At 45.2% G+C, this 16,970-nt stretch overlaps 1 protein-coding gene across 1 annotated transcript; it reads right to left on the bottom strand.

Moving 5' to 3' along the window:
• Nucleotides 1–300: 300 nt before the first annotated feature.
• tshz3a (teashirt zinc finger homeobox 3a) lies at nucleotides 301–16,447 on the bottom strand. Its single transcript, XM_005471081.4, has 2 exons — nucleotides 16,045–16,447; nucleotides 301–4,500 (listed from the first exon to the last, which is right to left on the bottom strand). Exons 1-2 carry the CDS (start codon nucleotides 16,082–16,084, stop codon nucleotides 1,181–1,183), a joined length of 3,360 nt encoding a protein of 1,119 aa, XP_005471138.1. The 5' UTR covers nucleotides 16,085–16,447; the 3' UTR covers nucleotides 301–1,180.
• Nucleotides 16,448–16,970: the final 523 nt, after the last annotated feature.

The following is a 16,970-nucleotide window of genomic DNA, read 5'->3' as shown; positions in this document are numbered from 1 at the left end:
GCACCGCTTGCACCTCTACAGTCCGCTCCACAACAACGCAACAACATAGAAATCTCCACGAACACTTGACAAATTGTGGTTGTGGAGATAACTGCACTGGAAAATGTTGAGTTTTAAAGTTCTGTGTAGTGTATCTGCAGATGTATCCTGGTGAGCAGCTGATTTGTAAAGGCTTACTCAAAGTAGGACAAAAGAGGGGAGGGCTGAGGTTCTCTTTTTTCGGCAACATTTCAGCCAATACTGTGATGTTTGTCTTCGTTAAATCCACCCTGATCAACAAATATAAAAGAACACAATGTATTTTTGCAGCAATTAATTTGATTTAATCATAGAAGCACAAGGCATTAACATATCTGTATTGTTTTTTTTTTTTATCAAATAACATTTATAAAACTATTGTGCAAAACAGTGTCCTTTTTAATCTTCTTCAAAGGCTCTGCACCAGTGGATAGTCATAGTCCTCTTAAATTAGGAAATATAACAAGTATGCATAATTTAAACAGCAAATCATAAGCTTACACACTATATGTACATTTTTACACAGACCTGGATTTTAAGTGCCCCTTAATCAGTGATAAAGAACAAGGCAGCTTTTACAATCAGCAAGAAAACAAGACCGCACAGAGAAAACTATAAAACAAGCAATGAACTTCTGCTGTTTGGCAGATTCTTTAAAGGAGCTTTCCCAGGCATTTGGCTGTTTTAATGTGTTGATGACCAGTTTGGAAGGGCATTTTAAAATCTAGACAGGATAGGACTGTACAAATGTAACAGTAAAACATGCAGTCTACCAGCAAACCGAAAGCAAACTCACAAAAATACAAAATAAATACAATAAAATTAGTACATTTCAAGTCAATAGTTGACTCTCAAGTCAAAAGATTCACTGAAATAATCGTGAAATAATCCGTCTCACAAAGGTGAACACAGACTGAGGGAGCTGAATAGCTTTGACCTACAGTATATTTTAAAGTGAAATAAATGTCTTTTGAAATACAGAGAAATCAGAAATGTGTATAGGCTGAATAGATGTAAACACCTTGTGCTGAAATTTTTAACAGTAGTTCATGGCAACTTTGTGCATTACCACACTTTTCGAATATTTTGTTTTTCATTTTATCTTTTTTAACAGTCTGTCATTCTACATATGTTTTACAGTATTTCTACTGCTAAGAGGGATTTAACATTTCTCCGTCTCACACACGTATAGCAGATGGTCCTCTGGAGACTTCCCATGGCTCTTGCTGAGGTGAAGCTTGATGGCATGCTTAGTGGCAAACTTACGGACACAGAGCTGGCAGCGATAAACTCCCCCATTACTACTGCAGTCATCTTGCGACTGTGGAGGAAGAAAGGACTCCAGGGGCACTACTTTCTCAGTGAGAGTCTGAGAGTCCCTGACAGTCTGTTTGGGAGACAGCTTGGCCAGGTCCCTGATTCTGAACCCCAAGTGGGCTTCCAGGTGGCATACGTAAGCTGCTGGGGTTCGAATCTGCGAGGCACAGTCACTGCAGAAGAATATAGGTTGACCGGAATCTAGGTTCTTGAGGAACTTCGTTCTGCCCGTTCTCCGTAGCTGGTACTTCACGTTGGCCAGCCAGTGGCTGATGGTGGTCATGGAGAGACCCGTGAAACGAGATATGTGCATTCTTTCTTGTGGGCTGAGGTCATTAATGATATATTTCCCCTCTGACGTCTGCCTCAAGCTTGAGGCAAACTGGGCCTGCAGAAGAAGGAGGTGCTGTGGGTTCCAGTTGGAGTGACGACCCTTTCGTTTGTGGCCATGCAGGGACACGTCATCATCGTCATGGGTAGAGCCCACAACTTCAGTTTTATCCGTCACACGTGGGCGTGACGCCGACTTTGTGACATGGTGGGACTGTGTAAGGTTTCTCAGCATGTCTGAGATATCCGACAATGCATTTTCGTGTAGAGGGCTGCTGGATGTGTATGGAGAGACCACTGTTAGCTTTGCAGGAGTAACAAGAGAGATGGGGGAGACTGAGGAGGCTGTGGATGATGGCGTTAGAGGAGCTGAGTTTACAGAGTCCCCTCGATCACTTTTCCCTTTTGTAAGGTCCATGGGTTGGTCATCATTTGGCTGGCAAAAGCTATTGTTATTAGCTACACTTTCTTGCTTTTTGGTCTGTGATGGAGGAGCAGCCACAGCGGCCTTCTCAGCCATGCTCTGGCTGAGCCTAGAGAGGAGACTCAAGGGATCTTGGTTTGGCAAAGAGGGCTTGGCTGCTTTCCCCAAGTGAATGTTCATTACTGACTGAAGAGCACTTAGAGGGTTGACAAAGGGCTGCTCTGGAGGAGTGTGACCAGTGATAATGGCGGTGCTGCATCTCAGTGTAGAGGCAAGCGGGGATTTCACTGCTGCTTCTCTCTTGGGTTCGGTTGCTGGAGATGCTCTGTCACCATGGCTTCCCCTGTCGCTATTGGTTGGGGTAACTTCCCTCCATTCCCGAGGCGAGTCTGCCTCCCCTCCCTTGTGTGATTCTCCAGCCTCACTGCTGCAGGGGGAGAACTGGTTCTCCCTCTTTGGAGATAACTGCTTAACTCTTTGTTCTACTTTTGCTACTTTCTCAGTCACTTTTTTCACTAAGTCTTCCATTGCCTGAAAGTTGTTGCTGGGAAAAAGTGACGACTGACTAAGTGGTGGGGAAATGAGGGGCTGGTTCTTGGCAAGGGAGGACGGCGCTCCATCGCCTCCATTGAACAAGAACTTCATTTGTGAATTCTTTTCCATGCTTCCTTGCTTAAGGGCACTGGGGAACTGGTAGGCAGCATGGATGCTAGGATAGCCTCCCCAGCTTGGATTGCCACTCTGTGCCTTATTGATGGCTGATGTCACAGTGTTTTCCAGTGATTTCAGAATATCCAATCCCCCTTTAGGGCTTTCCTTCAGGTCCTCTTCGGTAAGGTAGTTATATTTCGAAATGTCGTATTTTTCCTCCCTCTCAGTATCTTCCTCCTTACTAACAGTAACTGCAACTTGCTTTTCATTTCCTACTGCCTCCTGCTTAGTGCATTCCTCCTCAACCTCCTCTTTCTTGATCTCTCTGAGGGGAGGGGAGGTGGCTGGGGGAGTTGTGGTAAGTTGAGTTTGAAGAGGCGGAGGGGAGAAGGTAGAGGGTGCAAGAGGTACAGACTGGACCCTCTGTTCTGTAGGTGTGGTAACTCTCCCGGGATTGGGGGAGGTAGCCTCGGGAAGTGTTTTGATTCTCTTTCCCACAGAGCTGGTCACCCTCAGGAAGTGTCCTGTCACCATCATGTGGGTCCTCAGCTCTTGGAGTGTATTATGGGAACTCCCACACTCCATGCACTTGAGGATCTGAAATTTGTTGGATTCAAATTGCCAAGCATAGCTAGCACCATTCTGGTGTCCATAGCGGTTATTTGGGGTAGTGTATGGGCTGGAGGAAGGTTTCTGTGAGGATTCACTAAGTTCTCCTTGTGGGTGTTTAGCTTTAGGGGTTCCTTCTCTAGAGCGCGGTGTAGCACTGAGGTCTAACCCCACGAGTCCCCGCTTCTTTGAAGACATGATTTTGGCTGCCACAGGGGCCATGGGCTCCTTCAAAGGCACTTTCTGGTAGTGTTTGGTCTTGATCATGTGGACACTGAGGTCCTGGAGGGATTCAAAGGAATGGCCACAATACATGCATTTCAAAACTTTCTGGGCATCCTCTTTTCCCTCCATCTCCAACAGGGACCGCTTACGTGGTTTAGACCAGCGCTTGGCGCCACTGCCTGCCTTGTCCTGGTTGTCATCACGGTAGTGGCCTGTATCATTCATGTGAACTGTCAGCTCCACCAGAGTGTCATAAGCAGCGCTACAGCCCTTACAACGGAATTTACTGGCCCCAGTAAAGATTGAGCCAAACAGCTTTGGGTTTTGCCTGTGGAGTTGGACTGTACTAAAGAGGCTGGGCTCTGACTGAGCGGGGTGACGGCTCTGTGGAGGATGCTGCTGTAGTGTCTTTGCCACTGCAGTTTGGTGCCAGTCATAGCTACCACTGCTACAGCTACTACTGCTACTGGTGCTGTTACTGCGAGCTGGTTTCTCTGCAGAAGTCGAAGACTGCGCCTGTAGAGGTGTGGAGTTAAAATTTAGTGGTGACCACAAGGGGCTGGTGAGAAAGCTGGAGTAGATAGCCTTCATTTGTTCTAACGTGTCCATGCCTATGGGAGGCGTCTTGCTGTCAGCATTCATAGATGCTGTGACAACGCTGCCCTCAACTTTTCTGGAGGGGCTCTCGAAGTCTGAAAGACGGTCACTAGTCTCACTCACATGTGACTCACTGTCCATCTCTTGTCCTGAGAGCTCTGTGGTCTCAGCTGATTCCTGGTCACATGCCTGCTCCTTGGCAGTCTCTACACTTTGCTCCACAAACTCATCTTTCATGGGAAGGTCGTCCTGAGGGGTTGAGGGCAGGTCGTCCGCTTCTGCTTCCTCATCCTCCACATGGTGCTCTGTCAGCTCGTCGGGAGAATAAGCTGCAAGGAGAACCGAGACAAAGAGAGAAGGAAAGAGATGAGTTAAATTGCAGGGAGTGAACACGCTATGTTAGAATAACTGGAGAAAAAGTTTCCCTGCTATGTGTGCCCGAGGACTCCCAGGGATAAATGAGCCATCTGTGTGGGAGCCTTTAAAGCTGAGCTGAGAAATTACAGTCATCCCATTTCACCTCATCAACCGTTGAGGTGTTATTTTCCTCTAGGCGAGCCTGTATTTATATACTACCCCAGCCACACGGAACTTATGCCTCCCCTCTTTTCACTCCTTCTATTGGAGGAAAACAAAAAAGAAATATCTTGGCAAAAACATAATGCACCATTTTATTTATCTCAGGGCGCAACAGCTTGAAATGAAAACTAAATCTGAAATTAATGAAGCCCAATCTCACTGTGGCATTCTCCTCTGGGGTAATAAATGAGTTGGATCAACCTCCATCTGTCAGTTAATATGTCTGACGCCTCTTCATCTGCCTCTTCTCTGATTACACACACATACATACTGACACACACGCACACAGGCAAAGAGCATGTCTTCAAGAATTTCAAGAAAGGGATGTCAAAATTTTGTTGATGAAATGCAGATATGTTGAATAGACACCACACAGTTTCATCTGCACTAAAGTAAGTTCACTAGTTTTTTTTGATACGACAGATAATCAGTACTCCTTGTTCAAACTATACACCAAAAGACCCAAAGAGTGTTAAATATCACATATAAGGCATTTTTAAACAGACAAAGAATTCTATAATTAAAATCAAAGGAAGCGGGGATAAAGAGAACGAGGCGAGACTGAGGACGGCTGACACGATGGCGATGCATAAGTGACCTGTCACTTTGCATGGTGGCGTCTACAGAGAGCGATGAGTGTATGTGCGTTGGTGTGTGTGCATATGTACCACTGCGTCCCCCATCCCTCCACACACACAACCACTATGTCTTTCGTGATGATGAGCCTACCCACCTAGCACCAACTCGCCTAGCACACGCCCCCTTTTCCGCAGTGTCACAGAGCCCCTGCTCCCTTGCTTCCTGACCACCTCACTCACAAAACCACTCAACTTAAGGAAAAACAAATACTCTCAGAAAATAGTAGATGGCCTGTGGACAGGTCTGAGGCCATTTGGACAATATTGTAAACCAAGACAAATACTACGGCAAGAACCTTTAGGTATAGACTAAACGGTTTGAGCACTCACGCACAGTCGAGTCTATGTGTGTGGACACAAACAGATACACACACACACGCCCACACACACACACACACACACACACACACACAGACATGCGCTGTGACTAAATCCTTCATTCCCCCCACCTCCCCATGCACTCACATCCAGTCTAAACAAAAATGTCATAGCTGAAATAACTCTCATTTCCAGTGCTAACAGCCAATCTCTAGGCAGCCATGCGGCTGGCGCTGGTCTGATTTGGGCCCTGGGGGCACAGTCAGCAGGCAGCCCAACTGAGAGGCCAGCCTAATGGAGACCTGGCAGGTGCGGCCCACTCTTCGTCCTCCCGGAGATTTGGTTTGTCACTGGGTATCCATTACCTGCCATTCTCCGCTGATAGGCTCCGACAGCCCTGATCAAAAGATGTCGTTGGGCCCCAGTCCGCTTGGCAGTCAGTGGCATGTCGTTTGTAAAAAGGGCCAAGCAGGGTGTAAATAAAATGACATGATCACTTCCCCGGCCCCTCATGTTCTGGACACAATTATGATAATGTGGACGTTGAAGGGGAGGGAGGGGTCTGGGAGGCCGGTGAAGTGGGTGAGGAGGTAAATTGCTCACCCTCAGGAAAACATGCAAGAAAGATATCTCTGTACAACCAGTGCTGAAGTGACTTCCACATCCTTTTTTTCTTTTGCTTTTGGAAGGTCATGTCTGATTCTAATTTAAATGACTAAAACCAGCCAGAATGAGGTAGTTACCACATTTGTGTATCGACTAGCTACATCTCTTGACTGAGTCGTCATGTCGCCTTTCTCATCCTTCAACACAAAAACATTCCAAGCATTTCTTCGCATTGTCTGGATATTTCAACAAACTGTTGCTTTAATAAATTCTACATCTCCATCACGCCATTGCATTTGTAAGCCTTCCCAGGTCCCTGTCTATTTCTTAACCTGGTAGCAAATGTTTTACATTTTGTACTAACAGAGCTCCAGCCCTATGGTTTATTGTTCATTTGTCATGAAGCCTAGAAAGCACTGAAAGGGGGAGTGAAGTCCAAAAGGACCGGCTATAAAAACCTATAGAGTCAAACCATGCTCCCAGGCAATTTAAAATGCAAAACAAAAACCATTATGTCTGAGCACTATCTGTTAATTTAATCCCCAATGACTGATAATCCATCACACAGGGCGACAACCACATCCAATTATTCTCCCTGCCTTGACTGACAACAGAGGTGATTTATCAAGCTAATAAAAGGTGATGGGAGTATAGAGGCTCCCTTAGAATAAATTATGAATATTATGAATACAACAATACTCTTGGATGCAGTCTTAACTAATATCTGAGCATATGGTGTAAGGCCAATGTATGAATTTTCCTAGTGTGTGCGTTGGTGTGAGAAGCAGGGAAAAAAAAGGAAATTGCGTGTGTGTTCATGTAATGATAAACTGAGCTGAAGCCATGTGGGGGAAAGACAAGAATCATTAGGTTCTATGAATGATTCCTTTAGGGAGGGGAAATGGGGTGGAGGGGTTAAGAGGGGTAGGAGGTGCACATTCACACACTCAACATCTCAGTCACAGCTCACACAGAAATAGCAATAACGACTTCACACAAACACACAAACTGCAGAAAATCTAACTCTCGCAAGCCGAAACACACATTTCACCTAATGTAAAAATACACAACCTCAAATACGCTCTCGCATAATTATAAACACAACTACTCAGTCGGTTATGACACCCCCCACCCCCCTCAACAAACACAAACACACACTTGTACACGCATGTAGATGCAAGCGATGAGGAAAGACAGTGACATCTTGGCATGCAGGAGGCATTCCTGTGGAGTATCATTTTCATAAACATAAGGGCCGCAGACGAGGAGGGAGAGATCATCTGATAGAAATACTGCAGTGCTGCTCTGACGATCAGGAACAACAGAGAGGGCAGGGACAGGGGGGTGATTAAGCAGGAAGGTGCTGTGGCTGCCTCTAAAGCTGAGGCTTTAAGTGTCTCTTTCTGTCTGTCTCTTTCCTTCTGTCCTTTGGGTTTTTTCTCCTCAAGTGCAGTTGAAAACATTGTTTTTGATGCTACGCTTTAAACAGGTTTTGTATGCATAAGGAAAATACGGCGTGAGTTCCTGAAGAAAAAAAATGCTGTAATTTTACATTTGCAAAAGGAAGAAACACGGAATGCACAAATAGGTTTTCATCGAGCTACAAATTCATCTAGACCCCTTTCTTAAGTTACCCCCTTGATGACCAAAGGGAGTGTCTGTGATCTGGTTTTCACAGCTGGGGAAACAGTCTGGGAGCCGGATCACACCCAACACAAGCAGGGTAAACAGGATGTGTCATTAAAATCTCTACCTGTGTCTGACCCTTATACTCAAATGACTGCCTCGTCAAGAACACAACCTTGCTAGAGGCATCGTAGGAGAGTCCTTTACGCGGTCATCATGAGCACAATATTTTATTTGTCGGGTTTTTCCGCACTAAAAAAGAACACCGCCTGTATAACAGATGGCTGTAAATTGCAGAACAAAAGCACCGCGTCTTCATTTCTTTTCCTAAAATTATTGTGCAAAACTACTGCTATTAGTAACAATCTGTAAAATGCTTTTAGTTACGCCACAAACTAATGTATTGCAGAGTGTAAATCCAGCGTGTACATTATATAGAATTACTTAGACAGAAAAGAGAAGTAAGACATATAATCTTTACATTCTTGGGAAATTAAAATGGAAATTAATACTGCCGAAGGAGCATTGTCTATGTGGGTTTTATGGTTAGATCACCTTCAGTGCACAAAGACACAACCGGGATCCAGGGAGGGAGCAGGAAGTTGTCCACATGAGTGGTTTCTAATAGTTTACTGTAAAAGAAAAGTTCTGCAGTGGTAATCAAAAGGATACAACAAAAGGCTAAAAGTAGCTTCCAACACAAGAAAGTGAAGCTCTGCAAGGAGAGGGTTAATCTGTATGAAAACATGGCGTGTGTGTCTCGACATGTGTACAATATTTTAGCTGGAACTTGACATCCTTAAACCAACACGAACCCTCAGCGGGGGGCTCTTACCAACAGGAAAAACCTCCAGCACATTAAAGAACAGGAAGTAACCTTCAAAAAACCCCTACAAACCACTGCTTCTTACTCAAGTTTTGCAGCGATCTAAACCTCTTTAATAGATTAGAATAATTTAGTCTAAAACAGCCCCATTCTGTCAAAATAGCAGCAGATCAGGAACATACCTAAAATGCCTTTCTCTTGTACACATTTGTCAAAGTAACACACTCAATCAAACTTAGTTCTCTTACTCTTTTCCCTTTGATCCTCACAAGCTGGCTGAAAGTCCCATGAGAAAAAAATGAAACAGGTGATGTGTGATTATTTTAAAAATTAACAAGCTCTGACATAAGTCGCTTTTTCAGATATGACCGCAGAAGACTGTCTTGTGCTGCTCTCTTTTTGTAGGTTTTTAATACATTGCTCTGCTGCCTCATTGTGCTTATACAAGCTATCGTGTTACAGGCAATCGTGGATGTCTTTGTCATTTTTTATTTGTGTGTGTTCTCTACCCCCTGATGGCATTGTGAATACATTGTGTCCGCCGATTGTAGTGCAGGATGTGTGATATGGGAGATGGGAAAAACAGAGAGATCATTCTGGCCCCAGGCAAAGCTTAGGGCTGAACCTTGTCAATGCACATGGTAAGAGGAGGGAGAGAGAAAGTGAATAGAGTCAACCCTCAGCTGCTTGTTGTGTTATAACTGGACTTCAAAGCTGCCAGCTGCAAATACAGACCTACAAGACCCGAAACTCCATCTAGTTTATCTAGAATGAGACAAGCCACAACACACAAAGGCCTCCTGTTTCTTACTATAATCTATCTAATATAGAACACTATAAGTTGAAAGCCATGACGTCCTATTTCAAAGCAATAGGTGATAAAATTTTAAAGAAGAAAAAAAAAAATACACACAAACTACTTCCACAGGCACGGAAATAAAAGGCAGTAATAAGGACTGAGGCTCCAGAGGAAGGTGATGTTCCAGTCTGATGTGCACATCAAGCCTGTCTCGTCTGATGATACGTAGTCAGTCAAACTTCCTTCAACTATTCCACATCTTCCCTCATTCTTTCCATCAATTTTTTATATACGCCTTACTTGAGCAGCTCTCAAGCAAAGTTTCGTGAAGCAGAACTGCTGCTCATTCCCACATTCCTTGAACTGTTTAGGCCTCATATAACAATGTTGTTAAAAAGTCACTGGGCTGTGTGAATGGGGCAAAACAGAAAGACAGCAGGCTGAAAGCCGGACTAAAGCTAAACTAAGGATATCAAGCCAGCTTCAAATACTGGGACTATGTTAGTTTAGACTTTCTGACATTCTAGTTTGTGCAATCTGAAATGCTTTCTAGTGGGGGCATGCATATGTGCACCTGAACCTGTAGAAAACATAAACACAATTATCTGTAAATGTAATTCAATGCACCAGGACGCTTATAATTCATTCATGTCGTTACATTGCAAGACAGCATGCAGTTAAATCGCATTAGTACAGTAGATCAAAGCCGTAACAGTTTGCAATGGCTAGCTTAGTTAATCATTTTGATGTTCATATTTATTTTCAGCTCCTAGTGTTTTCATAACTGGATTAAACTGGACTGGTCCAATCTGCCCTCATTTTCTGTGCTACGTGAAGTAAGTTGTCACTCTCAAAGTGATATCATGGCGGTGCCACAGCAAGGGAGACAAGTATGTAGGGGGTTTTTTTCTCATTACAAGTAGCTTGAGTAAAATATTTACACGACTGGACAGAAAAAAACTGACTGACTGAGATCCAGTTATTTTAGTCAAAATGGGGGCCCAAAGAGTGCGAGCCTAAACCACAGGACGGCCTCTGGAGTTGCCTTTTTTTTTTGTTTTTGATGTTAAAAGTCGAAACTTTGGGTCAGAGCACAAGGTGAAGGGTATAAAATCAGGACTGGGGAGTGGGATGACCGAACCCCTCTCAAAACACACAGCTGCTGCCGTGATCGCCTAGCAACGAGGAGGTGATGGACGCAGCCCGAAGATGGATGGCCACCATAAATCACAGGAGTGTGTAGGAGGAGGAGGTAGGACACAGAGAGAAGGCAACATGAAGAGGACAAAAACAAAAATGTGTTTTCCAGTTTTCTGCCGCAGCAGCACCAGCAGAGCTGGCTCCACTTTTCACGATTGTTGGGGAATGATGTGGGTCTGGGGACTCTTCTGGGCAAAACTAAATGGAAATTTCTGGGTAATCATTACACTGGGTTATAAAGGATCCAATGGATTGCTGTATAAGGCATAATTGCAATAAACTCTATAGTGGCTTCAACCTGCCCTTTTACGTCTGGAGAGTTTTTTGCGATTCAACTAACTTTTTTAAAGATGATAAAAATGACAGACTATACCTTTCATAAAGCAACCCTTCAGGCAAGGCAATCTGGGTAGTGTAGTTGCGGGATAAACATCCCTGGGCTATCTGATTATGGCTTACTGCAGCGGCACTGGTGTCTAGTAACACTCAGAGAGAGCGCTCAGCCATCCATCACACAGTGAGTGTCTGTCTAAGGCTTTCCACCCTGCTTCTTCTCGTCCTGGCTCTCCAGTTACAGCCATACACGGCCGGCCTAAATAATATTCTTCATGATAAATGGCACTATAAGCCTGGTATCCATCATTAATCTGATTTTTAAAGAAGCATCCATCTTGGAGAGAGCCTGTTAGGGCCACGGGAGAGCAGAGCAGCTCGGGTTCATTTAAAGGCCAGGCTGCTGCATGAGTGATACCTGTCAGCCCTGTTCATCAGGGAGCAGCACACACACTCACGCAGCATTAGACACTGGCGCCATATGGCCACATCTGCGCACAGACACACACACCTCTACAATGCCTCCAAGCGTCCTCGTTGTGCATATATTATGAGTAAACAACGCTAACACACTTGTCGGACTTGTATACTCACAAAGCATATTTCTCCCCTTCATTCAGACATCCAGAGATGTGTCATGGAAGAACATTCTGTCACTCATCAAAACACAACTCGGTGTAACTCAATCCTCTCTGTCATCTCGAAAAAATCTCCCCTCCCAAACGCTTCTCCTTAAGGGTTTCAGGAAATCTCACTCGTCCCTGGAAAAACTCTCCCAAACTCATACACAAACAACTGTTTTTTGTGTGAAACTCTGCTGACTTTACACCTCATACTACCTCTCTTTGTTTCTCTCAGTGCAATCTCTGTCTTGTTTTCCCCTCTTTCACTCTCTCTTTCTCTCTGCCCCCTATCCACCTCCCTTTTCTGTGTGTCTGGTAAAGCCCGTTTGATAAATGACACACGTCAGCGTGTCAGAAGCGAAGGGTGGGTCAGTGATAAATGACTCTGTTGAAAAGGAAATCGGCTCTCTGGCATGGCCGGGCTATTCTCCTCCTGGATTGGGTTTCAGGACCCCTGAAGACCGGAGCAGCTCAGTTTCCCCGAAACAGCACACATCCCACCAGGCTCTAACGCTCTCTAACGCTCTCTACCTCTGGGAGGGGTGGGAGGGTGGTGGGGTTGGAAGGATCCAGCCTGTCCCAATTGTCGCCACAGTGCAGCTGCATCTATCACAACAGCAGTGGGACTATTTTTACAAAGCCTCCGACTCGGTGCCCAGACAGCAGTCTCAGCTGAAAACCTCGGCTGAAAGCACACTGAAAGCTGAAAGGGAAGAGTGTATGGCTAACGGTTTTCTATTTGTGACACTACTACAGCACTTACACTCTTCTTTTGCTCTCAGAGCCCAACCCAATGGGTTGACGTCTGCCAAGTGCGTGTTAAAAAGGAGAGAAGGCCCATTTCAGCGCCCTCGCTCTTCTTCTCGTCATCCTGCCCCCCCCCACCACCCTCCACCACCCACCCCCATCACCACCACCAGCTCCTCCTCCCCTTCCTCCCCCTTCTGCCCTCGTTCTCTCTTCTCTTACACTATCTCTTTCAGTCACTTGCTGGCAGGGTGGCACTGTTATCATTACACAGGCAGGATTTATGGAGTCAAGGCCTATGGCAAAAACAAAAAGGCGTCTGTCAATACCTGTGGGAAACATTCTGTCAGCCTTCCTCCTCCTCCTTTCACTGGTGCTCACAGCCTCATTAGGTATGCACTTATCAGACACATAGATCACAGACGTGACTCAACCTCACCGGAATCTAGCCACAGGACTTTCATTAGCAACGGGCCCAGCAAGGCCAAAACACTTGCCTTACTCACACCTGCAAACAACAGCAGCTGAGGAGACGTATTGTTGTTAAACCTCGCTAGCGCTGTCACTGCGTTTGTCGGTTGGACAATTAAGTCCAAACTTGCGGTCCCCTGCTGCTTCCAAAAGGGCGTGCTTTTCACACATAAACAACAGGAAGGCAGACAGATATAAAAGCGTACTTAATTTCACTTGGTGCTTTTACAACCCATTCAGAACATATGGGCGTGCGTCTGCAATGTGTGCTGTAAACGCTTGTATCTTTACTGGTGTCAACACTCTGTGTTTGTTGTTTCTTTGCTGGCACACACATATGATTTGCTAAGAAAGAGGTGGGAAGAGAAGAAAAAGTGGAGACTTCTTGGGCCTGAAGGGTTCAGAGAATTACAACCTGACCGCAGCAGGTGGTTTGTAATTACCATTCCCGTCATTAGTATCAGTAAGTCAAACCACATACACATTCAAACCCAACAAACTCAAAGGTAGATGCCCACTTATTTAAGTGTATACTCACTCACCCGCTCATAGACAAACATAAGTGATGGCTGCCAGTTTGGCAGCTGTAATCCTGACCCTGCAGAAAGAAGAAACTGTTGCTGTGGAGTCCTGTCCACATCAGACCGACTTCCCCACCCTTCTCCATCTATATCACACCCTCTCTCAGACTAACTCTCACACAAACGAGCAAAGCACAGCGTTTTGAGAATGAAAAGGGCAGGATGGATTTCGCTGTGGTGGTGTGACAATGCACTGACACGAGCTGCAAACAGCTGCGTCTTCGCCCTCGTGTTGTAAAGCCTATGTCGACTTCCTGTTAAGTCGACGGAGTATTTCAACTTTCTGAAGCCATTTCAACAGCTTCGGGACCCCGAGCTGGTGGCAAATTCACGAAGGGCTCTGCATTTCCACAGCCGGGAAAGTCTCGCTCTCTCATGTTTGCTCGCCTGTTTATGTGGCCAGCTGCCCTTGGCTGTTAAGAGCACTCAGACCTGACCCAGGTACGCAGGCCCATTTGTCACCTGCAGCAGAAAATTGAGTTACAGCACAACCAAAGGCGAGCGGCTCTGTGTAATATCAAGTTGATTACATCAAAGTGGTGGCAAACCTCATTGGGCTGGGCACCCCGAGCTTGTCATCTCCAATCACAGGGCCTGTCAGGACTCCATCAGCCTCACGGCTAATTGGACCAACGCTAATGAAGCAGGCAAAACAAGTTTTCTACTGTGGAGAGAGAAACCCTCTCAGACAGGAAAGAAAGAGAGGGAGAAGCCGAGAGTGTGTTTGAGAGACAATGAGAGAGAGCAAAGCAGGGTGGGTGTGTGCGTTTATATGTGTGTGTGAGGTGGAGTGGGGGGGGGTAGATTTTTCATGCAAGTCTCAAGGTTGCAGTGGGCTGACTCTCCCCCTAAGTCCCTAATCAAGGCCCATCATCTGTCATCCTTTTCTTTGCTCTCTCTATCACCATGCTCTGTGCTGCAATCAATTCATCATCACCCTTTGTGTGCCACTGAACAGTTGACAACTTTATAACTTGCAGCTGCACGGGTTGACTGACAGGGGTGGAAGGGGAGCATGAAAAAATGAAGAAATGAATAGATGAATGAATGAACAAAGAAGCCTGGTTTCAGGGAGAAAAAGTTGTTTTCTAAAAACACAAAACGATCTATATTACAGCCTTTTATTCCCTTTCGTCAACAGAGAAACAGCAGTGTAGCAGGGAAGAGAGAGGAGAGGAGAGGAGGAGATGAAAAAAGAAAAACATCCTTCTCACTGATCTGAAATCAGAAAGCTTTCAGTCATTCTTTATGTGCTCCCCGCGGCCACTCTGAGCCAGTGAGCATGTACATTAGGCTGGGGCATTTTGATGAAATAAAAGCCCAGGCCAGCTTATGGCTAAACAGAATGGGAGCACTCACTCAGCTTGTCTCTGATTGACCATTAAAGCCATTGATGAATGGGCCTGTCAGGGGAGAGACAATTAAATCAAACATGAAACAAAGCCGTTGTGACGGCCCGGTCTGACAGAGCAAACCCATTCCTCCCCTCCATTACATAGCACACGGCTCCTTTTACAACCCCTAACCCACTCCTCCCGCCTACTTCACCCACTGTATGTGTGTAACTGTGTCTGCCTATGTGTGTTCAAAGTGAAGAAGTGAGCATGTGCACATGGAAGTGTGATGTTCTCTGCTGGAAGTATGTGTCTGCTTGTGTGTGTGATGTCTCACTGTGAAACCACTTTGTCCCCCCCTTCCTTCACTTTTTCGTGAGTCACTTGACCATCACGGTAATAGAAACTGTGTGTGTGTGTGTGTGTGTGTGTGTGTGTATGAGTGAGAGCCAGTGTAAAAAAGTACACAGGGCCTTTCAAAGTGGTTTAAACGTGACGTCAGGGGCCTGCAGCACATGGTGGGAAGTGATTTTCTGATGCAAATCGGGAAGGATCAGATCAAAGCCGCATGACAGCCAATCAATCAACCGTCAAATCAGACATGGCAACTGTCGATTATGGCTCCTTCCAGCCCACGAAACCCCATTGTCTGCTCTCAAATTGTTTATCTTATCCCAAGAAAAGAAATACCTCAGAGGTAGAGTTTTTTTTTCGCTTGTGCAAATAAGTTATGCGCTGTGATCAAATGCGCACAAAGCCCTTATGCTTTTATGGCACGCCTCGGGCACTCGTTAAGAAAACGCCGCTTATTTCCAGAGGTTTTACGCTTAAAGATCCAGTTTAAATTACATCTCGAATCGGTAAACTATCATGGATTCAAGTTTGGAAAAATAGGAAGCGAAAGTTTACAGCAGCCGACTCGTCCGACCGGGGCACACTAGCCACTCTAAGCGAGAGCGAAAACGCAGAATGTTGTATGTAAACTATACGTCCGCTTTATATTGGTAATAGTTTCTATGAGGTCTCACAAGAGTAGCCAAGAGTGACAAAGCGCATCGTTGGAGAGAGGGGAAAAAACCCCGAAGTGAAAACGGAAATGCGGTGACTGGAAAGTGAGCTTTACAAAACAAATGAACCGCAGCTTTGCCACCGTGAGCCTTATTTTACGCACATAGTATTTGGATCCACATACCTGCTGCGCGCTTCGGCGCTTCTTGTTTCCTCCGTGGCATTTTTTTTTTAATCTGTGGGGATTTCCGTGAGAAGTCTTCTTTTTATTTCATATAGCTGCCCCCTCGCCGTATCCGGGAAGATCCACCTCTACTCAAAAAAGATTCACGCCTTCGTGTAGTAGACTGCACAACATCGGGGAGTCCGATGAAAAGAAAAACTAAAAACCATCGTCACTGGAATAAGGGCATGCACTGAGAAGTCAGCGGGAAAATACATAAACAAGGTGAGGGAGCATATTTTTGTTTTGGTGTGATCGCGTTAAGAATGTCAGCGGTGATAGCCAGCGTCCACCTCGGCTGCCTGGTCTGGCAACAGGCAAAGTTGAGGGATAAGAGAGATGATCGCGTCACTCACAGCAGGAGAATGGGCAAACCCACCGCTCCGTTAACTCTTTACTTCTCAGAGAGGGGCGGACACCACACACGAGTGTCCTCCTACCTCTGGTTTTCAGGCAAGTCAGAGGTTATTACACGCAGGCAGCTGATTATTACAAGCCACAAAACCACAGCTATCATAATGATTCCAGTAATACCACCAGGCACGTCAGTCTAACGAATAATCATAGAATGTAACGTTTATCACACGTTGTGACTTTGCTCTATTCATTAAAAGAACAAATTTTCCCCGTTGTTTACTTACGTAACTATAATTTTCTTGCCACAATGATTCAGTGTATCTGTTACATTGTAATTCATTCATCTATATGACATTTTAACTTTTGATCAACTTCTTATGATTTTTTTTTATGATTCACCAGTTTGTGTGTGTGTGTGTGTGTGTGTGTGTGTGTGTAAATAATCTCCCACAATTCAATCTTGTACTTTTTCATACTTGTGGATCACAGCTGGACAAATCCAAAATTACTAGTATATAAAAGTTTTGATT

The sequence above is a fragment of the Oreochromis niloticus genome, linkage group LG7, assembly GCF_001858045.2.
Source record: "Oreochromis niloticus isolate F11D_XX linkage group LG7, O_niloticus_UMD_NMBU, whole genome shotgun sequence".
Classification (NCBI taxonomy): Eukaryota; Metazoa; Chordata; class Actinopteri; order Cichliformes; family Cichlidae; genus Oreochromis; species Oreochromis niloticus.
Note: the sequence above shows the minus strand (reverse complement) of the source record. Positions and strands in the feature narration are given on the sequence as shown.

Excerpts from the sequence above, each read along its gene's own strand:
- tshz3a (XM_005471081.4), bottom strand. The coding sequence starts at position 16,084 with ATGCCACGGAGGAAACAAGAAGCGCCGAAGCGCGCAGCAG. Across the intron at positions 4,501-16,044 it reads AGCGCCGAAGCGCGCAGCAG|CTTATTCTCCCGACGAGCTG; the intron begins GTATGTGGATCC and ends TTCTCCTTGCAG.